Source organism: Ciconia boyciana, chromosome 1, assembly GCF_034638445.1.
Source record: "Ciconia boyciana chromosome 1, ASM3463844v1, whole genome shotgun sequence".
NCBI lineage: Eukaryota > Metazoa > Chordata > Aves > Ciconiiformes > Ciconiidae > Ciconia > Ciconia boyciana.
Genome location: NC_132934.1, coordinates 409,504 through 432,243, shown reverse-complemented (window position 1 = coordinate 432,243; position 22,740 = coordinate 409,504). Strand labels below are relative to the sequence as shown.

At 55.1% G+C, this 22,740-nt stretch overlaps 1 protein-coding gene across 5 annotated transcripts in view; it reads right to left on the bottom strand.

Moving 5' to 3' along the window:
* The window catches only part of SHANK3 (SH3 and multiple ankyrin repeat domains 3), a 372,580-nt gene extending 350,588 nt beyond the window's left edge, over window positions 1-21,992 (bottom strand). For all 5 annotated transcript variants that reach the window (XM_072856101.1, XM_072856081.1, XM_072856107.1 and 2 more), the window contains exons 1-2: window positions 21,945-21,992; window positions 21,041-21,367 (exon numbers count right to left, since the gene is read on the bottom strand). In XM_072856101.1, coding sequence (XP_072712202.1) covers window positions 21,041-21,298 — 258 coding nt within the window. In that variant the 5' untranslated portion in view covers window positions 21,299-21,367; window positions 21,945-21,992. The remainder of the gene's footprint in view (window positions 1-21,040; window positions 21,368-21,944) is intronic.
* Between the last annotated feature and the right edge of the window lie 748 nt (window positions 21,993-22,740).

Here is a 22,740-nt window from a genome sequence, read left to right as displayed (position 1 = left end):
TCCAGCCATTGTCACAGGGTCACTGCAGGCCTTGTTCCTCATCCTGCAGGCAATCAATTGACCAAACCCAGTTAAATGCAAGATGAAAGTTCAGTTTGTGAGTGGCTGAGAAAGGAATACTGCTGTGAGGCAAAGCCAATGGTGTGCACTGTCCCTGGGACCAACAGCATGTAACATCATGCAATACCAAATCTCCATACGCTGCTAGTAAGCCGAAGGCCAAACCGAAAACAATGCCAAAAACTTTTTACTACATAGTTTGCAATATAAGTTTATGGTTCTAATTCCATTTACTTTTTGAAGGAAGAAATGAACAGGCTAGAGATGAAGCAGGAGAATCGCTGATATCAAAGAGACGATGCTTCTCAAACATGCTTATATGTTCTGCTGGGCTTCTCGTCAAAGAAACAAGCAACTAAATGGATGGTCACAATACCAAGAAGTCCCATCAGCTGTAGAGAATGGGGGGTAGGCAGTAGGACAAGCTTTGAAATTTTGTATGGGTAAGCTAATTTGGAAATAAAAAGTATAAATTGGAGATCAAGATTTCTGCATCAGAAAGTGCTCCAAATGAGTAACTTGGGTGCAGAACACTGCCAGGCAGAAAACTCAGCTTCCTGTAGCTGACAGAAAAAAAATGTAAATGCAAGATATATTCTAAAACCATGCTCTGTTGCCTCTTTTGTAACTGCACTGCTGACTTTGTACTCTGGGATTTAACATTTTCTTTTCCTAGCGTAAAGTTCATGTTCTCACTCTGAGCTTGCCTACTGTGTGAAGTGGATTTGGGTGAACCAGAACCACGCTATTCTTTCATGAGTGTTGACTCCCCATAAACCATGTTGAGAACAAATCCTCTGGGGCCTCTGCAAATTTAGGAGCCCAGGAATGGGGGAATGCTTGCTATCAAGGTACAGAGATCACCCAAGCTGGCCCATGGTCTCGGGGGCGCAGAAGACATCACGGGAGACCTGGGACCACCAAGGAACAGGCAGCCGGTGTGCCCTGGGTGTGTACAGACACCCTGCCAACACCCAGCTGCACCACAGCGATAACTAACAAACAAACTGGATTTTTGCACTTACAACTCACTCACAGCTTGATCCCCACAGCTCTTGCCACATCCCGGCCAGGTGCCATAGGCCAAGGTGAGGAAAGACATCTCCCCAAAGGCTTGCTACCCCACACTCTTCTGGCAAAGGCAGCCCTGCCAGTGCCATCTACAGCTGTATGACCGCCCAGGTATAAAGCAAGAGGTACTGTCTACTGTCAACTCAGCTGATACAGCTAAAGAAAACAGACGGGGTTTGAGGCCCACCACGCATTCCTCAGGTTGGGAGAGCTTTGTCTGCTTTTTCCAGCTATATTAGTATATCTAACGAAGGATAGTGCTGCTCCACAACCCTCTCCTGTCTCCAACAAGAAGCAGACAGTAGACAAGTGGCCCAAAGGTCTATAAAAAAGCCCATGTTGCCATAAAAATATCTGAGACAAGACATAATGAGAGATGGCAAAAAAGGAGGGAATCCACTGCAGAACCAGCTTTTACAGGATATTTGGTGAGTCCAAGTTTGAACATCTTCAGATTTGCAATTACTTACAACCTACTGCCAAACTCTCACCTCTGACGTAATCTCACCCACTACAGCAAGAAGGACCTTCACACAATGCTTGCACAGTCCATCCATCCACACACCCATGCACAACATTGCAAGTTTTTTAAAAATATACTCTCTAACTAAATGCATAAAAAACTTCCTGACACAGCTAGAGACAGTCAGAGTGGTGTTGGGCAGCGAACTTGTCTCCAGAGCTGTACACGACATGCACTCCAATTCCTCCCTCTTAAAGCCTTTTTCTGTTAACTTCTTGTACTGTGTTTGGACCCTGCATGACACTAAGAAAGAAATAATTTCAATTAAGTTTCCTCAGCACTTGTGTAGATATTCATTTTTAAGTTATATGACTCACAAACTCTAACCGCAGGCTGAGAAATGCTGGGGACAGCAAAAAAAACAATTTAAAGCCAGAGGAGCATGCTGAATAGCACGGCATGGTGCTGAATTTGGACCAAGCCCACGAACAGCCCTTCTCTGCATGCACAGGTCCCAGCCTTCCTCCAAAACCCAGGGAGAAAACATCATGAGTCACCTCATCCATGCTTGAAAAAACTGTAGTCTGAAAACGAACAGCACGCTCTAATGCATTACACTGAGTCTCTGCAAAACGTGGGCAACAAAGAACTCTAACAGTGTGTACTTTATGAAAGGTTACCTCGTAAATTTATTATTACCATTCAATTATCTTACTGAGGGAGGGGATGAACAGCACAGAGGGAGCTGAGGCTGTGCTGTGGGGTGAGCTGAACCCAACACAAGTGAAGCGATCCCCCCGCTCCCTCCCATGAGTGCAGCATTTGCAGACGATGAGTGGGATCAGGAAACTGGTCCAACAGTAACGAACCCCAGAGTCCCCATCCCTCCAAACATACACTCAGATAAACCCAGAAGTAATCCATTAGCAGATCAGATCCAGCCACTGCCAAGCCGTTAGCAGAGAAAAACCCTAAGTGTGAAAGCGCATCAGGAAATTTTTCAGACGTAATTTAAAAATTCAGGGACACTCCTGAGGTCCCTGCAGGCACCACGTGGGCGCTGAGGAGCCCCAGCCATGCCGGAACACGTGTCAGCCATGCAAGGCAGGGGCAGGACTGGACCTGCAGCCCTGGGCCCAGCATGTGACCAGGAACACCGTGTCCCCAGGTGCTGCTGGGTGGTTGCACCTCAAGGGCTCCATGGTACCAGTGCAACTGCTGGTTCCTCCTGAGAGCCACCAGAAAGACAATGCACAGGTTTCAAGGACAGTGCCAGTACCCTTGCACCCGGTACCCAGGGTGCAAGTCTCCACCCTGGCCAGACATGGGCAAGAACAGTCGGCAGACCTCGTCGTCAGCACGCACCCTCCAGGCAGCCCCGCAGTGGGGAGCCACTGAGACCTGCTCGCAGATGTGGAGCCCGTGCCCAGCTCACTGCTGGCAGCCTGCAGTGGGACCGTGGGTGCCCTGGGGCAGACATCCATCACGTACAGCATATTGGTACTGGCCCTCCAAGGCTGTATCTACACAACCTGTTATTCCCACAGCATGTGGCACAGCCAGCCCTGACCTCCTCCCTCCCCAGCGCTGGCATGGGATGCTCTTCCAAAACCCACTGCTGTCAAGCAGGTGAATGCACCAGCTTGAGCTCTGACTTGTGCATCAGTTCATACCAAATTCACTAAAAGAGCACCTCTTAGACCAAAGTATCAAATGGGACAGGTAGGTGCAGCCCCCGCAAGTGAAGATGTTGGTGTGTGCCGACGCTGGTCCAGCGGGATGCTTTCACCTTCATTTCCACGCCTGCATAGGGGCTCACATCTCAGCACGAGTGTGCTCCACTGAGCAGATGGTCCTGCTCCCTGATGGCACTGGCTCAGTGGCAGCCGCTGGGCACCATGTGCCTACACCAGCCAGCAGGACGGAGCTAGGCTGCTCAGTGGCACAAGCAGGGCTCAGCTCTTGGGTCGCTGGCTGGACTGCCACGGGAAGGAGGGGCCGTGATGCGTGGGGAGGGGGCTGCCCGCCTGCCCGTCCCATGGACATGGGATGCGACCAGCAAGGAGGGCCTGCACTCCTTGCAATGGGGCACTTTTCTCCAAGCCCCACAGTGTCATAACAAATCCCTACGGGCAGAGATGCTCCCTCCTCTGCTTGCACTTCCAGATCTGCCATCGCACGTTTTCCTTGCATGCAAATAGAGTTGGCGGCGGTTTTGTGAAGACGTGGGTCTGCAGCACTGTTCTTTTTTACTGTAAATTTCCAATAATTTATGTGGTCTTTTTCACCTAAGATTTCATATCCACCTTTTTTTGGAAATGCTAATAAATAACTTCAGATGTTTATTTCGATCCGGGCATCTTCAGCACATCGGGTGTCATGTCCCAGCGCTGCTGGGCACAGGAACGCCAACAGCTTGGCAGCTGGAGACAGCAGGAAGCCTCTTTTTGGGCTGATCCGCAGAGAACCATACATTAAAAATGAAGCTAATCTCAGAATTTTCCACCAACCCAGATTTTAATAAAAATAATCTCCCCTGGAGATAGCTGTAATATAAAGCTCCAATACTGCTTCTCATACTGCGGCCCATGCTTTCTTTCCAGTAACTGTGAATTATGGCTCAATTATGTTCACTTTGCCCTCTACGCACAGGCAAGGAAAGAGAGGGAGGGCTGCCCTCATGTCTTCTTTCCGAAAAAAAATTAAGTGCATAGCACAAGCTTGTGCCTGCTCCTGAGCTCCTCATTGCACACACAAGCAGGACCTCACGCTCATGGTGCAGTACATTTTGCGAGCACTTTCCCACCGAGGATCTGTGAAATCCACCCTGCGCTGTCCCTGTCGGCCACAAACAAACCTTCAGCTCCCGGAGTGGATCAACAGTTGAACCTTCGAGCTACAAAAGCTCTGGCAACTACAGGTCTGCAACTGCTTAGGGGAGAGAGCTCAGAAAAATGAGAGAAATGCCTGTTTGACAATTTAGCCCAAGGAACATGTGTCTGCTATATCCTTCACGCCTTGCTTACTCTAAGTTTTCCTCCATCCACTTCACTAGCAGTTACGTACTCCCTGCGCCCCACAGGGCTGCCCGGTCCCCTGGCCCCCAACCCCACCACCACCAGCACCGCCACCTCCCTCACGGCAGGTCTGCCCTGCGTGGCTGTGGTGGCACCTCCTGCCTCAACCGCCTTCTGCCCAGAAAGCTGGCTCGTGGGACGGGGAGCCAGTGAAACAGCAACCGTCGGACAGCTTGACGGTAGAGACTTTGCAAGAAAAGAGGTTTTTTTCTTTTTAAGTAGAAGAAGCAACAGCAAGGAAAATTTCCACTTTGGTCAGTGCAGCCAGTCTGTGATCGGCGCACAGCTCAACCTCGGGCAGAGCCCCTCACTGACACCCGCCCCAGCCCCTCGCACCGCCGTGCAGGCACCCTCCCTTCCTCCAGCCAGGCTTGAGGAGAGCAAGCTTTCACAGCCCACGCGCCTGGCAGCCAGGAAAGAAGAAGCCGCAGAAACAACCCTGTGTCCTACAGCTCACCTCATGAAGCTGAAAGACCAGGAACAATTATTCCAGAGCACAGGACACAGAAATACTGCAGGAGGAAGCTCCCGCAGGGACCCAAGGTCCGTCATGCAGTGTCCAGAATGCCCTACCACAAAGCTGGCTCTGGCATCAGACAGGGATGGACAGAAGCATCAGCAAATTATCCAAGGATGCTGGAGGCCCCAGAGTGAACCTAACAGGCATGAATGAAATGCGGGTCCCATTTATATGTTAAATGCACTCATGAGCATGTCTAGCTGGAAGTCAGGGAAGCAAAAGCATAACCCATGTTAATGAGAGAAAAACTCTAGCTCAGATGTGTGGTCAACACAGGTGAAACACCTTTCTTTTCATTTCTCTCTCCATCACTTAAAACCTCTACCATCACTGTCTCTGCAGCTCCAAGGAGGAACCGTGACTGTTCGCCTCAGCTCTTGCACCGATGATGCTCAACATTGCTTTTGGCGCCCGCCCTTAAACAGTGAAGGGCACATGCGAAACATTAGGGTGAGGTAACTGCTATTGACCCACTTTACAGACAAGCTCTCTGCGAGGCTGAACAGCATCACTGAAAACAGAAATGATACATGAACGCTCAGCTCCAGAAAAACGTTTCAGCCCTGCTCCCACACCCTCTCCCAGCAAAACATGACAAACAGGGTGTCGCGATGACCTGCAATGCTCAGCACTGATTGACAGTGCAGCTATGGGAGCTCTGACCGGCTACCTTCGCCCCCTCCTCCTCAGCCCTGCACCCTGCTGCACTCACGCTCTCGTGGCCAGGACTGCATCAGCTCAACGCACTTGTGATGGCAGTGCCAGGGACCCTCCAGCGCCATTCCCACGTGGGAGTCCCACTCCATCCAAAGGGAAGGATGCAAACTCAGAACAGATGTACAAGATGGAGGCACGTGTCTCATTAGTCAGTGCATGTTCAAATCTTCTCAGAGCAATTCTACAAGGAAGCAATTAACTGGAGAGCAAGACGGGCTCAGAGCAGTCCCTGCCTGTGCGGAAGGGACGGTGGCAGGGAGCCACCTGAGCTGGTCCCCAGGACCCACAGGCTCCTCCCAAGCTGTCTGGGACGCCTCGAGGAAGGGTCCTCAGCTCCTGACTGCCCCAGGACTAGACGGACCCCACTGCCTGAGGCAGCCTGTCCTTTTTCAGCCCCTAAACCAGAGGAACGTTTGGGCACCTGCAGCTGCACCCCCAGCTCAGGCGTTCTCGCTGCAGGAACTGAGCCCAGCCAGCCCTCACCGTACATGAACAGCCACACCAACCACCCCACTGCTGGGGACAAAATGCAGGAAACACGGTGTCACGCCACACGACGAGGTCCTCCTGCCCTCCCAGGACCTGGCTGCAGGAGCCAGCCTGTGCACCACAGCCACCAGCCTTCACAATAATTAGGGGCCGGCAACTAACTGGCCTTGGAGCCTGAAATACCGTCTCTGCTCTGAAGAAGGAGTCCCCTTTCCCCACCCAGTCTCCATCAGGACTGTGAAATGCTTGCAGAGCAGGACCTAGGAAGAGCTGACTGCCTGGCCCTGTTGATAAGCAGAGGGCTGAATCCGCTATGCTAGCACACACATGCATATTTACATGGCTTTCTTTAAATCGTTTGAACAGTTTTATGCAAATAAATTGCATTTATTCAAAACAACTCATTAAATAATTTACCCAGAATGTCCCAAAGGATGTTGCACAACACGGCAGCTAAACTTCCCAGACCCCAAAATAATCAACCACAGCCACAAGATCCAACACAGTGACCCGCAGCTCTCTCCACCCACTTGGGAGGGGGCAAAAGCCTCCCTCCACGCACATAATAAAGCAAAGTGGATTGATTTAAGTCAAAGTGATCACCAACTTTAACCATGATAAATCAGCTGGCAGAAATTCTCAATATAAATAATTGAGTCTGATGTTGTTTTGCATTGGTAGTCCTTAGCTATTTTCCTAAAGAAAGGCTGAATCGGATCAATTGATAACCATTACATTAGATTAATTTGCAATTTAATATAGACTTTACAACCGAAAGTGCTTTTTCCTAAGTAGACACACTGTAATTGTATGCATCTATTTCAGCAATTATAATGTAAAATATCAATTCAATTTTTTAACTTTACCTAAATATTTTAGAGAAGAGTGAACAGCGTATTTCTTACTTAATAGAGGATGAGTAGTTTTTGACTTGTGATTTAAGTCAAAGTGGACTAAGATAAAAATGGCATTAAGATATGTTCATTTATCATGTTAAAATATTTCTCAGTACTAACAAATTAAATACAACTACTCTAAACTACCTGTGCTGGATTCATAGGAAATGTGTAAGCAACCAAAATATCTCTTGCACCTACAAGCAACAGACGTAAAAAGGGACTTTTATCGATGGTTACTTAAATTAACTGTTTCTTCACAGCCATCAAGATCTTAGAGCTGGTGCATCTTGCCCTCTTGCAAGTGCCTTTTATGGCTGGAGTGGAAAGGAAGAGCAAGTTCTTTGCAGCTTTCTCAGCCTCCACCTGGCTCCTCACTTCTGGATCCGCTCTGTGAATAGCCACTGCAGTGTAGCCTGGGCAACACAGAGAGATGCAGGCTCCTGCCGCTTGCTGACCCTCCCCTCCTGGTGGGATGGGGGAGAGAATCCAAAAAGCACAAGTAAGGAAACTCGTGGGCTGAGATAAGAACAGTTTAATAATTTAATAATAATAATAATAATAATAATAATAATAATATGGTAATGAAAAGGAAAATAACAAGAAAGGGAGAGAGAGGAACAAAACCCAGAGAAAACAACAACAAAAAAACCCAAGTGATACAACCGCTCACCACCCGCCGACCGACATCCAGCCAGTCCCTGACCAGTGATCGCTACCCCCCGGCCAACTCCCCCCAGTTTATATACTGGGCACGACATCCTATGGTATGGAATAGCCCTTTGGCCAGTTTGGATCAACTATCCTGGCCTGTGTCCCCTCCCAGCTTCTTGTGCACCTTGGCAGAGCATGGGAAGCTGAAAAGTCCTTGACTAGTGTATACACCGCTTAGCAACAGCCAAAACATCAGTGTGGTATCAGCATTATTCTCATACTAAATCCAAAACACAGCACTATACCAGCTACTAGGAAGAAAATTAACTCTATCCCAGCCGAAACCAGGACAACCTGTGAGATGAACTGGCTAAAATGAAGGAAACACTTGCATTGCTTTATGGTGACAAGTTGGGTTAGTATCTGAACTAGTTTCACACACTTAATCAAGGGATTCTTTGAGATCACTCATTTGATTTGCGCTGATTGACCACCCCGTGGGTCGCAGCACCCCGAGCCAGCACCATGGGGCTGCTCCACGAGTCCCTCCTGCTGGCTGCGCCCACTCAGGACCCTCCGGCTCAAGTCACTGGGAGGAAGATGAATTACTTCTAACGCAGCCCGTCCCCGTGGTCCGGGACACAACACACCTGACAGACGCGCTGCAGGCAGGAACCGGCAGCGTTGCATGGGCAAGGGCAGAGAGGAGCAGAGCGCCCCAGTCCCTCGCTGCCCTGGCCCCTTGAGGCAGTGGCGTGGCCTTCGGTCCCCATGCTGGACTTTGGGGCTGCCAGCCATTCCGGGATTCGCTGCCCAGATGCCCTGCGGCAAGAGGCCCTGCCTGCCTGGAGAGCCTGGCGAGCTGTGCCAGTACCGGCTCTCGGTGTGCGGCCCAGAGTTTGTGCCAGTTTTTGGTGGTCCCTGGGTGACGGGCAACGCCGGAGCCAGCAGAAAGCCCAGGGCTGCAGAGCCCGCCAGTACGGCCCACCGCACGCTGAGCACCGGACCAGCGCTTTGCATCTTGTAACCAGATGCGGCGCTCCCAGCCTGGCCTTCACCGGGGCTCCTCTGAGCTCCTTGTGCCGTGTCCCCCTCGCGCGGGCAGCTCTCCCGCAGCCGGGCACAACCATCCCACAGGCTCTGACACCTCCAGCAAAGCAGGGGTGGCCATGGGGCCCGATGCTCTGCCCTGCTCCCCATGCAGGCTTCAGGGGTAAACTCCAGCAAACCCTGGCCAATGGGTTTAGCATTAACTGTTGAACTACAGCCTAACTACAGCCTAAACTGCAGCTGAGGAATGTGACCCACGAGGAATCCTCTTTGCTGAGGAATGTGACCCACGTTAATGACTGGTGCGCAAACATCGGCCGCCACCTCTCTGCTCCTCACCTCCCTTCGTGCACGGAGCAAACCGACAGGCTGCTGCAGACACGCTCCCCAGGGAGCAGGTGGGCTCCTCCGCTCGTACCAGCTCTGCACGGATGCCTTGCTGGCCGGGTGCTACGCTGCAGCGAACCCCAACCTACTCAGCTTGGTGTAAAGGACACTGGATAAAATGTAATGGTTTGTTATACTGAGGATCTCAGCCCACTCTTCTACAGATCCTACCGTCTGGATGCTGATAGAGTGCTCAAACATTTGCATTAGGAAAACAGACACAAAAAAGGCTACAAAGGAACTTTAAAATATGTCATGCTTGGTGCCGCATTCAACAGCATACAGTAATGAAGCATGGGGCTGCACAGTGAATAAGAAAGATAAAAAAAAGCAGAACAGCTGCCTCATTCATTGAGCACTATTAATCTGAACTGAAAGAGGCTGGGTTCCTATGGAAAAACAATGTGTGGCTTGTAATCAAAAAGCATCTCAAAGCATGTGCATAAGTGGTTTGATTCTACCCTAAAAGGGGTGAAAAATCCAATACAATTATTGACAGCTAGAGATTTTTACAGCAGGAGAAAGCAGATGCTTTGGCCAAGGATCAAAGTTTTCAGCACAGGTTTAGGCCATTTTGGAGGTCAATTCCTGACCTCCAGATCTTCCCTTTGCAGCAATAAAGTTCTGATGATTTTCTTTTTTTTTTTCACTGCTCACATAGCTGAGACAAAACAGAGCCTGGAAAAAGGGATTTTAGGATTTACGTGGTACTGGGAAACCAGTGAGAGGCAAAGCCTGGGACAGAGGAGAGGAGCCTGCACGCCCAGGACGGGAGAGCAGGTGCCATGGCCGGAGGCCACGCTCCTGCCCCTTGGGAAGCTGCCACGCCAGCAGGGCCACAGTGCGAGCCCCGCTCTCCTCGCCCCTCTCTTTTCTGTCGGGCTCCCTTCCCTCTCTGGGCACCGAAAGCAGGCGGCTGCACAGGCTGGCTCACGCCTCTTCCTCCTCCTGAAGGAAGCCGCAGCAAGCGGTGTTCCCGCGCGGCCTCAGGACACAGGGCGATGTCCTCCTCGGCCCTTGGGGAAAGGCCTTTGTGGTAAAGCAAGGCTTTTCATTCCTCAAGTTAGAAATTACCTCGGAGAAGATAAAATGCAAGAACATGATTTTGAGCTTTTTATTCCTGATTTGTGATAGCAGATAGGCACCTAAGTAGAGCACGGTGTGGGTGGGTGTATATTTAAATCGCGGGCTCCATCCGCACGCTGCCAGGAGCTCACAACACATCCCTGGTGTCGCTCAGTGTGAACACCTGGAATAAAGCTAGACACCACCAGATCCGCCCCGCAGCCCCGGGGCGGTGCGAGTGCCGGTGCTGGCTCTGCGCGGGGCGGGAACGGGCAGTCACCATTTCTGCCAGTGGCGATGTCTGTGGACGCCATTTGATGCCAGATCCAGCTGAACACAATCCAGAAGAGGAGAAAGGCCTGTGTTCCCCATGAAGGAGGCAGTTCACGGACAGGCTGCTGCTGCTGCAGGGGGCCCATCTCCTCCCTGGACTCCACTGGTGCACTCTAACCCGGCGCAGGGAGCTGCTGCCAGTTAAAGCTAATGGGGAAAATTGTTATTTTAACCTACAGCAGCTCCTCAGTCTGGCTTTAACATGATTTAAAAGGGAAAAGAAAAAGAGTTGCCAGCACACAATGGAGAAGAAAAGCCCTTGGAAATCTCTGGGAGGAAGTCTCATCAACTGCACATCGCCATTCATCTAGATCTTTCCAAGCTATTTCAATAAGCTCCAGCTCTCTGATAGTTAGCAGCTTCCTAAGTACCACTCGTCTGCAAGAGGCTCTTATCTCTCTACGTATAAGTTTTTTATGCGATGTGATTCCTTGGAACAAGTTTTCCCTGCTTCCAGTGAAAAAGTAAATAGAAAACCTGCGCCTCGCCGTTCCATAATTACAAGCATGGTGGCAACTGGCCATGTGGAGGGCGGCCAGTGCTGCCCACCAGCTGCTGCAGAAAGCATTTTCCCATGGGATATATCCCAGGTTTGGTCAGACACCTTGCAGGATTTCAGCGCCAGCACACACTGCAGAGAGGACTTTGATGACTGCTGGAGGCACTTTTGCCTAGGATTATTTCTGTATTGCCACCTTTTCCTACCACCAGGCTCCAAATGAGGTTGTGACTCGTTTCCAAAGCGCTCCCGCCGCAAGACTTTGGGAATCAGTTTTCAAACATGTTTTAATGATACAGACCCACAATTCATAACTATTTCAGAGAAACAAACCTTAGCTTGGGCAAGTTTCTGTCTCCTTAAAAAACAAACTATAATCTCATAAATCTTGTGGGCGTTTGGGATAATTTTATCCTGGGTCTCCACCACCCCCTCCCACAGAGCAATGCACAGCCAAAAGCTGAGCTGAAATGGCTTTCCTGGAGGATAAGGAGCCATGGGCCGAATGCAGGAGCAGGCAGGCGAGATAGAGAAGCTCCACCAGCTTTAGAAAGGATCCTCAGGGCCTTGCACATCGTCCTCCTCTTTCCTTTGCCCAGGCTCACACTCCTTTGGCTGTGCAAGGCCACCAGTGTGCACCAGCAGCTCATGCAGACCAGGGTTAAAGGAGGAAGGGAGCTTCCCAGGTTATCAAACTCCAAATAAATTGCTATCTTGGGAGTCACTATAGAGCCCAGGCTGTCAAAACAAATCAATTCCCTGCCCTACAGCCATGGTACAGAATGGGTCCATGGAGCGAAACGCTAGCACAGCACTGACAGCAGGCATGTGGAGCTCCGCACCAGACACCATTGCCACCAGCAATGAGCCCAGCTCCCGCACCACTGCTTCCCCAGCATGGCTGAGTGGGGAGCGGGACGGTGGCCAGAGGCTTGCACTGGGACCGATGAAATGCTTGGGCTCCCCACGCCGCACCGCCGGCACGGCAGACCCTGGGCTGCAGCCCCACTCCCCCGCGGGGGGTCTGCTCACCCCTGCCCACCCACTCTGTTTTGCACAGCCCATCGAGCAGTGTTACTCCCCAGATTCAGCCCTGCAAGTGCACTGACACACACGAGAGCAGCCAGGAGCATCCGGGGTTTCCCAGCAAGTGTTAGATCCTGTGGGAGACAATCCCTGGAGCCAGAGAGGAGAGTGGCACTTGCCAGCCACGCCGTCTGCGGGCAGTTGCTGAACGTGGAGCACAGCGGCTCTGCCCCCTCGTGAGCTCAGCACCATGCAGTCCTTAATTACACCATCACATGCCGCTGCTCAAAGACTACACCACCGACCAGACAATTTCTCCTCCTCCTTTGACAGAACAACAGCCTCTCATATTTTTCTGTGCAGCAGCAGCTGATGATGAGGAGGGATTCTGTGCAACTGAGTGGTCCCCTGTGTTGATTCCTATCAACCTATAGTGTATATAGGGCAGATCTGTTCAAAGTCTGCATGTTAACTACACCAGCCCTGGCGCGAGGGGGTCCTATGGAGAGCCGGGATGCCCCAGAGTGCAGTGCTTCCCCAGGCCTCTGCCACCAACCCCAGGAAGCCCTTCCTGTTCTGCCAACACCTGAAGCCACCCTGGGAGCAACATGGGTTTGGGACAGCAATTTATATAAAGCATACATGCCAGCAGATTTTCACTACGATTTTTACTATTGGATTTTTAACCCACAATAAATGTTAAGAATAGTTTCATTCATCCTTTTCTTATCAATTGCTTTCATGAGCTCAGCATTTCTGTCTGCTGAGATGTCCACAGTCAGCACCATGTTACTTAGCACATGGCATCCGCACAGCCGTGCAGAATAAAACTCTCTGTAGCTGCAGAAAAGCAGCCAGTGTGAGGGACCGCACCTTGTCCAGGAAGCCAGAGCGGGCTGTGGGCAGGTCTGCTGCCATGCCTGCCAGCATGGTGCTGCAGCGGTCCTCCCAGCTGCTTCACATGGCTGCCGAGCGTCTGTAGCTGCCAAGCCAGAGCAGACAAACTGACTGCACCTCTTCACGTACTTTTCATAGTTAAAGTCTGTCCTGTGTCATGGGCAATCACCTGGGACAAAGCACACAGCAGCAGAGCAAGAGGCTTCAGCACTCCTGGCTCAGAAGAGATGTGCCCGCTGGCATTTCCTACATTCCCCTGTCTTTTATCTGCTTTTATGAAGCAGAGAAACAGTGCAGCAGGTAGCATGTTTTATAGAAAGGGCCTTTAATTTACAAATACAACAACCCTTTTTTGCAAGCCACCTGGTCAGAACCAGTGTCCCTTGTCGCACAGCCCCTCTGCAGCACCCAGAGACACATCAGCAAAGGTGCCACAGACCCCTCCCCACCCGCCCTGTGCTGACTGCACCCCACCTCCCCTCCGGCCACAGGTGAAGCTGTGCGCGGTCCCCGTGCCTCCATCATCAGTGGGCAGCTCGCTCGGCCACAGCTCGTGGCCACCGTATCCCTGCCTCACCGGGCTGCAGAGATGCAGCATTGGTACTGCTCGCAGGATGAACTGCAGCCGCGCTTATGGGCTTGTGGCACAGTGAATTCAAATCAGATCCTAAATGAAAGGCACGCCATGCCGTCTCTTAGCAGCCTGCCTTCCCGCCATCAGTCCTGGCTAAGCAGAAGTTCAAGAAAACTTTGCCTATCTCTCTTTTATAACAGGAAAATTTATTTCTTCGTTTCCCTTGGCTTAACAGAAAAATCAATGCTTTGTGCACTGGTTCTCAGGCTCTTCTTTCATTTGCATTAAGGAGATAACAAGCCAGAAAATATTAACCTGAAGTATCAGGTGACTGAGAAGAGGAATTAGGGCAGAGCCTTTTCTGCAGCCACAGAGGGAAATGAGCAACTCCATCCTGCAGCAAAGGGAGGCCCTGGCCTCAGCAGAGACCTCAAACAGCCTCTCACAAATGGAGCTGGGTGGTCCCATGCCTCCAAGGCCCTTCATCGTGAGACATTTCCTCACCGGTCCGGACAGATCACCAAAGCCCTGCGTGGGGGAGGAGCCCTCCTGCAGGACAGATGCCAGCAGAGGAAAGACATGTCAGGTCCCACTGCCTGGACACCACAGGACATCCTTTCACAGGATGCAGATCCTTCAGCATCACCCGGGCTTTCCCGGCTGTGACACAGCTAACTGGCTGCGCTTCAGCATGATCCCCTTTGCAGATGAGATCAAATTCTATCCGGGGCTGCAAATCCACCTTACCAACTGTGATCCTGACAGCTTGAGAACCGATGATCTGGCCTGAAACTGCCAAGGCTGTCACCACAGGGCTGCACCCAAACAGATGCCACGAGAGACAGTGGCTCCCTGTTGGCACTGCCCGCTATGCCGGTGCTGAGGAGCAGAGCCCACGTTCCCAGCAACACCAAGCAGCCATGCTCACACGCCTCCCATAGACGGATGGTCCCTCCAGCCTCGCACGCCCAGCTTCCCTGTGCAGCCCAGATGCTCCCGAACGGCATCATTGCAAGAAACCCCTCCACAGCATCCTCTCCAACACAAACAGCTTTCTGTTTCTCATGCCAAATTAGCATCTGCCCCTCAAAGGGTCTCAATATCACTCTTCCCCTCCACTACAGCACAAATTGTCCTTCCTCCGCCTGCCCGGCCACCAACATGACCTGCCCCGACTTCTCCTCGGGGCTCCCAGCAGACCGGCCACCCCCCTTGCACCCACCATCCCCCAAAACCTGCTTGCAGGAGCACAGCACCCACAGTCCATGCAGCAGGAGCCGGGGTCCCATCATGATGGACCCCAGAGCAGGCTGGGCAGGCCCAGGCACCTCCTGAACAGCTGAGTCCCCAAACACACGGGACACTGCTACTTAGAGTCCTTCGGAAACTGCTAGTGGGAAGGGAGGGGAAGAGAGGAGGCAAGGACCCAAAACTGAAGCGACAAGATGTACCCATCTTGTGGCACCTTCCTTTCCCCAAACACTTGCCTTGAGTGCCTCAGCTGCCACACAGAGAGTTCACAGAGGGGAATAGGGGACAGCAAATTTTGGGAACCATGAAAAATATCCAGCTAAGTAGTGGAGTCGCCTGCCAGAGGCCATGCAGGACAGAAGACCCTTCAGGCTGCAGGGCATTGTGTGGCTCCTGACCGCAGTCCCAGGCACTCCCCAGCACAGGAGCAGCGTGTGCCAGCACATGCCAAGCACCGCTCATCTCCCACAGCCCCAGCCTCTGCCCCTGCCCAGGACAGTCCATGACCCCCAACACCTGCAAGGCTGTCCCATGCCCATAGGCTTTAGGAACCATGCAACTCCCTGAAGCAACTCTGTCGGTCAGTACTCTGAGGGGTTTATAGCCTGTTTACATTCCCAGCAGAGCTCTTCAACTACACAGCAGGGAATGCCACCAGCTACTTCTGCACTGCAAGAAAGGGAGTCTCCTTTTGGCAATTAAGATGTGCTCCCTTTACCATCCAAGCGGATCCCTCCCCAGTTTCTGCCTGCAGAAGGACCCATCCTTCTGTCCCATCTCTAACTGCCTCTCTGCATCTCATGTGTCTGTGCAGAGTAGGAGACATGTCCTGTTCCTCCCGTGCTCCAGGTTCCATTTCTCAAGCTGTTTGTATGGGTGTTAGGGCAGCTTAGCCTCTCTTCCCTGAGCTCAGAGTCGGTGCAGGTTGTTCAGCCTATTTAAGCTGAAAGTGCTGGCCCACCATTAGGATGTAAACAGTGATGTGCCTGAAGAGACTGCCTTTTCAGAGACAAGGTCATAGCCTCGGGTGGAGATTTGCTCCTAACAATGGAAACCACTAACAGTGAATTCAAAGGCTTTCAGCTGAATAAAGACAGTGATGGAGAGTTGCAAAGGAACCTAAAAGAGGCTTGGAGACAACTCCAAGAGAGCTGGGAAACTTGACTTGAAAAGTCAGCTGCTTCACAGTCTAAAAACCCACCTGAAGGCTCCAACCCTGACAGAAGACATGAACTTGATTGAACAAACTGAACTTTGTCCAGCTGAAGTCCTGATCTCTGAAACTCTGGCAGCTAATGGAGTCTGACTTGTTACTGAAAGGCCACCTATCCACCCTGTGCCTGAAGATCCCAAAAGAGACAATCCCCGTCTTCAAGCAGAGCTTGCTATAGCAAAGCCTATGGCACAGCAGCCATGTGCTGCAGCTGCCAAGCCAGACCCAGAGTGCCAGAGGCACCCATGGGAGGAGGGTAGGGGGTCACTTCATACTGTGCAAGGGCTGGAGTTCAGTGAGCAAAACCCCTTTGGCACGCCAACCCCTTGCCAGCACCACACAGTCCTGTGGAGGCCAGTGATCCCTGCTGGGGTCCCATCCCTTCTCCTTATGTTTGTGCTCTTCCTAGAGCAAGCAGGGAAGAAAGCCTCTTTTCTTGGATGGTCCCTAATGCATGTGCCCCATCACTCAGAGCAACTCAGCATCTGGACAGGTCCAGGAAAAAGACGCAGAGCCAGGTCAGAGGAGGTGAGGACTGGTCCCATCACAAGGCAGGCAATTGACTGCCTCTCTTGCAGGTGCCATCAGGGTCCTGTGCCTCATCGCTGCCTACCGGACATCATTCCCTTTCCTCAGCCTGCCTGAGTCTCAGTCTGCACCCGCAGGCTGTGAGATCCCTCCCAGGGTGCAGACACTAACCCTGGCCAGGAGTGAGAGCCCCCCACAGAGCAGCCAAAGTGTCAGCCTCCCTGCTGGCTGTCTCCCAGGGAGGGCCACCACTGCAGCAAAGCCAGACAAGCAGAGCAGCAAAAGCAGAGGAAGGACACCTCCAGGAAGATGCGTGTGCCTCGGGGTCTTCCCTGCCCTGCGGATGCAGACTCAGGCAAACAACAGCTCGACAGCAGCTCCTCTGAAGTGCAAAGGCCTATCCAAGCCCAGGGAAAAGGGTCTGAGCAGCAAGAGACCACGCCAGGAGATGGGTCCCCACCTGGCCTGAGAGACAGTGTGCCACAGCCCTGCTGAGCCACAGCAGCCCTGGGAAAGAGAGCCGGGCTCCAGTCGGACAGGTGCCAGCGCAATGCCCATTAACTGCAGGGAGGAGCAGGACCCATATGGGCCAGGAGCTGGAGCAGGGAAGAGGTCTAGGATCCTCACTGCTCTCCAGCTGGGTGAGAACAAGGACCCCATGTCCTGTAAGAGTGGAGGAGGAGGCACGTAATGCACACAGCTCTAGAGCATCTGTCCTGTGAGCTTCTCCAAAACACAGCAAACATCCTCCAACACATCCCAGAGTGCCTCATGGAGGAGACAGGAGTACAGCGGCAAGCCCAGCAGTGGCAGATGGGACAGGCTCAATTGTTCATTTTCCCCTTTGTCCCCTTTCATACTGGTCAGGCCCCCAATCTGCTTGGATGTCACCTTACAGACAGGGACCAAGCCTGTCTGCTCAAGGCACAAGGAATGAGCACTGTGAGTGCCCGAAACAGAGAGCTGATGCATGGGGATGATGCACAGGAGCCTAAGGAAGTTCAGGGCCAGTCACAGGACACTATACAGCTCTTAGGGATGCATACTGTTAAGCCAGCTGGGTTTTTCCTGCCTCCCTTTATTTAAGTGAAGGTGCCTCAGCTAGCACAGAAGAGGAGTTTGCAAAACAGGCAGTTTCTATTTGGGAAGTCAGCCCCCACCTGAGCTGTAAATGCAACAGCCCTCTGCAGGCACTGCCTTGGTTTGAAATAAAGGGATGCCCCCAACATCAACCAGCCTGAGCACAGCTGTGGGCTGGTGATGGCACGGGAGTACTGTGCAGGGAGCAGCACGGGGTGTCCGGCTCCCCTCGCCCAGCCCGCGGGGCAGCAGAGGGTCTGACAGAGCAGCCATCACCCCCCCCCCCGTCCTGCCTCCCACGGCTCCCCAGGGCAAACTGCTCTGCAGGGAGCCTGCACCCAAATCTGCTTTCATCCCGCCTCTCTCTGCCCGGGGAAGCAGGTGCCACAGCACAGACTCCAACTCCCATCTGCATCCCATGAAATCCAGAGCACGCTGCCCCGTGGGACGGGCAGCGGGGACAGGGCTGGTCGGGCAGCCCTGCCCCTCCACGAGCGCCGTGCTCGACCTGTGAGCTCCCACTACTCGCACTGCAAAGCCAGAGCCCCGAGCTGCGACTGCAGTGACTGCCTCTGCACATCAACCAGGCTCACGGTGCGCAGCCTGCGCTCTGCAGGGTGCGAGCGCTCTGGTGCTCTTACCTGCACCCGGCAGCGCTGCCCCACGCCTCCAGCGCTCCCCACCGCCCCTCTGCCAGCCCGAAGCACTGCTCGGCCGCCCGAGAGGAGCAACGCCCCCAGCCCCAGGCAGCCCGCGGGTCTCCCCAGGGGCTCCTGCTCTGCTGGCTCCCACCCCCAGCCCACGGAGGTTGCACCAGAAACATTTCCACTCTTCAGCTCTCTGATATGCATCTGCCCCTTGCGGAAGGGAGATCTGGGAGGGAAATTCCTACTTTACACATGCAAAGATGCTCTGCTTTGCATGAAGTGCCCCATTCCCTCCACTGCATCTGGTGATCTTCCGTCTGGCAAGGCTGAGCGGCTTCACTCTGACTCTGGGACTATCCCCTGGTTGCAGTGGAAGACTTGTAAGGAGGAAGGAGGGGTGGGAGGGTTGCAACACACCATCACACTGACTCCAGCATTGCTGCTTCCTCCAATGCCCATGCACGCTCCCAAAACAAACTAAGACGAGGAAGGGAGTTGCAGAGCAGTGCCCAAAGAACAGCAAAGCAGAGAGGTGGATACCATGGCAATGTGCAGAGCAAGGGCCCTCACTGACAGTCCTTGGGCCCTGCCCCGTGCTGCATCACACAACGGGATCTGGGGTGAGGGCTGGAGCAGGATGAGACCCGGGTCTGTGCATCAGCTCGGGGTTGGGTATGCACAGGGCTGACAGAGGAGGAGCTGATGTGCTGGGGCTAATACAACAGTGAAGGGAAAGAGCAGACACCGTGTCCCCAGAGCCTTGCTCACAACCCCAGTAGAGGCTGGGGCGGGAGCGAGCAGGTGTAAAGCCTTTCCTGCAGCACAAGGTCAGTCCTCGCTAGAGCAGAGCGTCTGTCCGATTCTTCGACAGCAAAGGCAGCGCTGCCTCACCTGCCTCTGCCGCTCCCCAGTGCTTGGCAGCTGAGCCTGCAGAGCTGTGCCTGCAAGTGTGCCAGCACCTCAGCCTCAAGTGCTTGGCCCCAGCTCAGCCCCAGAGCCACCGTCCTCTAGCAAGCTCTCTGGCCCCAGCCGCTACCCCTCCATTACCGAGCAGGACCCCCATGCCAGTCTCCAAAAGAGAACTCTTTCCTCACCGAAGAGGAGTGCTCTCACTTCCTTTAGTCCCCTCCACCCCAGCAATGCTCTGCTCGCCCCAAGTCTCTCCGTCTCCTCATCTCCCCCCACCCCTCAACCCCAAGGGGCACCCCCTCTCTTGCCCGCAATGCCTCGTCCTGGAGCATGGGCTCCCTCTGCCTCGCAGTCCACCCATCCCCAGGCAAGCCATTGCTCCCAGCACCTCACCTCTAATGAGCACTCTTCGTTAGGGCCACAGTTACTGCAGGCCTTCAGTGAACTTTTTCCCTGCACTGACCAGGCTCAGTTTCCAAGCACTCGCTCCCCCCAGGCATCCAATACCACAGGTGACCCCCAGCACTGCCCCAGTCTGTAACAGCCACCCCACACCCTCCATGGTTCACTGCGCCCTCCCAGGCACCCGCTGTGCCCGCGGGTAACCACCCGTCATGCCACCCTCTGCCCCTCTGTGCCACACGTGCTGCCCCACGTCACAGCCGCCCCAGCTGACACGCTGTGATGCCTGTGCCCTCCTGTGTCACACCTCAGCTCCCGGCAGATCACACCTGCACGTCCTGCCTGCGGCACCCTGGCCCGGCACACCACACCCCGCCGTGCTGCCGTCCGGCGCAGCAGCGCAACCAGCACGCAACGCGACTGCTGTGCTGCACCCGGGCCTGACGCTTGACCCCGCTGCGGTCACATCGGCATCCATGCATAGCCCACGCACACCCACACCCGGCTCGGCGCAGCCCCGCTGCCCGCACGCCCTGCCCGGTGTTGCCTGCCCACACCGCCAGCAAGCAGGCGGCCGTCAGGTCCCAGCGCTGCGCTGCGGCTCCGTGCTCCCGTCGCCCGGCCCGGAGCCCGGCCTGGTGTCGGAGCCGATCCCGGTGCCGGAGCCAGTGCTGGAGCAGTACTGGTACCGGTACCATGCCGATGCTGGAGCCTTCTAAGCTGCGCCCGCTCCCCACGCCCAGCCCCGCTGTCCCCCGCGCTCGGGGCAGGCGGCGGAGCATAGCCCGGTCCCGGGCCGGTGCGGGCCCCCGGCGGCGGGAGCGGCCCCGGCTGCGGCCGCACCGGGGGCCCCGAAGCGCCCCGGCCGGGCTGTGCCCCGGAAAGGCAGCGCTGCGGCCGGGGCTGCCCGGCCCGCTCCACCCGCGTCCCTGCCGGGTTCTGCGGGGAAAAGGGGAGCGGGGGCACCGGGGAGCCAGGGCACCGGGGAGCGGGGAGCCGGCGAGCGGGGCAATGGGGAGCCGGGGCACCGGGGAGCGGGGCAATGGGGAGCCGGGGCAATGGGGAGCGGGGCACCGGGGAGCGGGGCGCCGGGGAGCCGTCCTGCCGGGCCCGCGGCGGTGCGAAGTTTGCCGGGTGGTGCCGGGACGGCAGCTGTCGCGGAGCGGAACCGGGGCCGGGTCGGGGTGTGGGTCGGGGCCGGGCCCGGGGCCGGGGCCAGGGCGGGCACTCACCGTCTGCTGGAGGTCGGGGATGCCGATGCGGACGACGATGGCGCCGGGCGCGGGCTCCTCCATGCGCGCCGGGGCCGCCAGCTTGGGGGAGCGGGGCCCGCCGGGGCCCCGGGCCGGGTCGAGCCGCGCCTCCTCCCGCAGGCCGGCGCCCGGCTCCCCGGCGGCGGCGGCGCGGGGCTGTCGCTCCGGCGGCGGCGGCGGCTCTGGCGGCGGCGACTCCGGGCTCTCATGTTTGCTGCCGGCGGGGCTCAGAGGCATGCTCCGTGCGGCGCGGCGGGGCGGCCGGCACCGGCACCGGGGGCCGAGCTCACAGCCCGCCCGGGGACCCTGCGGGGTGAGGAGAGGCGGTGAGCGCGGACCCCCACACTGCACACGGGCATCCCTGCGGGGACCCCGCGGGACCCCCCCCCAGCAGGGACCATCCCCCAGCAGGGGCCCGGGAGAGGACCCCCACACTGCACACGGGCATCCCTGCGGGGACCCCGAGGGACCCCCCTCCAGCAGGGGCCCGGGAAAAGACCCCCACACTGCACGCGGGCACCCCCGCAGGGACCCCGCAAGACTCCCCCCAGCAGGGACCATCCTCCAGCAGGGGCCCGGGAGAGGACCCCAACACTGCACACGGGCATTCCTGTGGTTCCCCGCGGAACACCCCCCAGCAGGGACCATACCCTGGCAGGGGCCTGGGAGAGGACCCCCACACTGCACACAGGCACCCCCACAGGGACCCCACGGGGGGGGACCCCGGCAGGGAGGATGTGTTGTCCCAGCTTCTGGGGCCTGCTTTGCTCCTTTGATCAGCTGTCTTCTCTCCACACCATCACCAATGCCTGCAGTTGGCCCCAGTGGCCCTGTCCCCCATCTGCAACCATGATCCTCCATCTCCACATCCACACCAGCATACCTGGAGCACCTGCCTGGCTCCTTCCCCATCTGCCAGGGGGGACTCATGTGGGAGGCTGGACATCAGCAGGACAAGCAGATGTGACTCAGAAGCGGGGGGGTCAGCACCCTGCCTGTCTCTGCGTTTTACAGGGAAAGGTCTTGGTTCTGGCCCTGTAAACTATTCATTCTGCAGTTACTGGAGTGCTAACCCCAATATCCCTGCTTGGAGGTGGTCACCACCCAGTGCATCTGTGCACACCTGCAAACAGCCAGACTGGGCCCTGGACTGCAGGCTCCAGCAGCACCTCCACCAGCACATTGGGCGAGGAGCTGGGGCTGTCTGCCAGGGGTTTCCCGCACTGGCTTGTGCTGGGACAACAGGATGCAGCGGTGCCCTTGTGCCAAAGTTTTGGGAGTGAGAGGACAGCTGACCTGTGTTTCCACCCCAGAGACCTCTCTCAGTCAGAGAAGCCACATGCGCACGCACTGGAGCAGTGGCAGGCGCAGCTACCGTTAGGTCCAGCATAGAGCAGAGACGCAAGCAGCTGCCACCACGGGCTGCTATTTCTGCCAGTCCCCCTGCCAGTGAAGGCTAATTAAAGCCAGGAGGACCCTGCCTGCCCAGCAGGTCAAGCCCTTGCTCCCAGGCAGGGACAGGCCAGCGACTGCCCTGCCAAGAGCAGATGGGATGCTGGGCTGAGCCCTGCAGGACTGTGCATGGGACTGTGTCCGGTCCAGCACTGGCTGGGATTCAAGGCTTTAATCTACGTGACAATCCTCAAACAGAAATAGCCCCCAAACCACTAAGAGCTGGA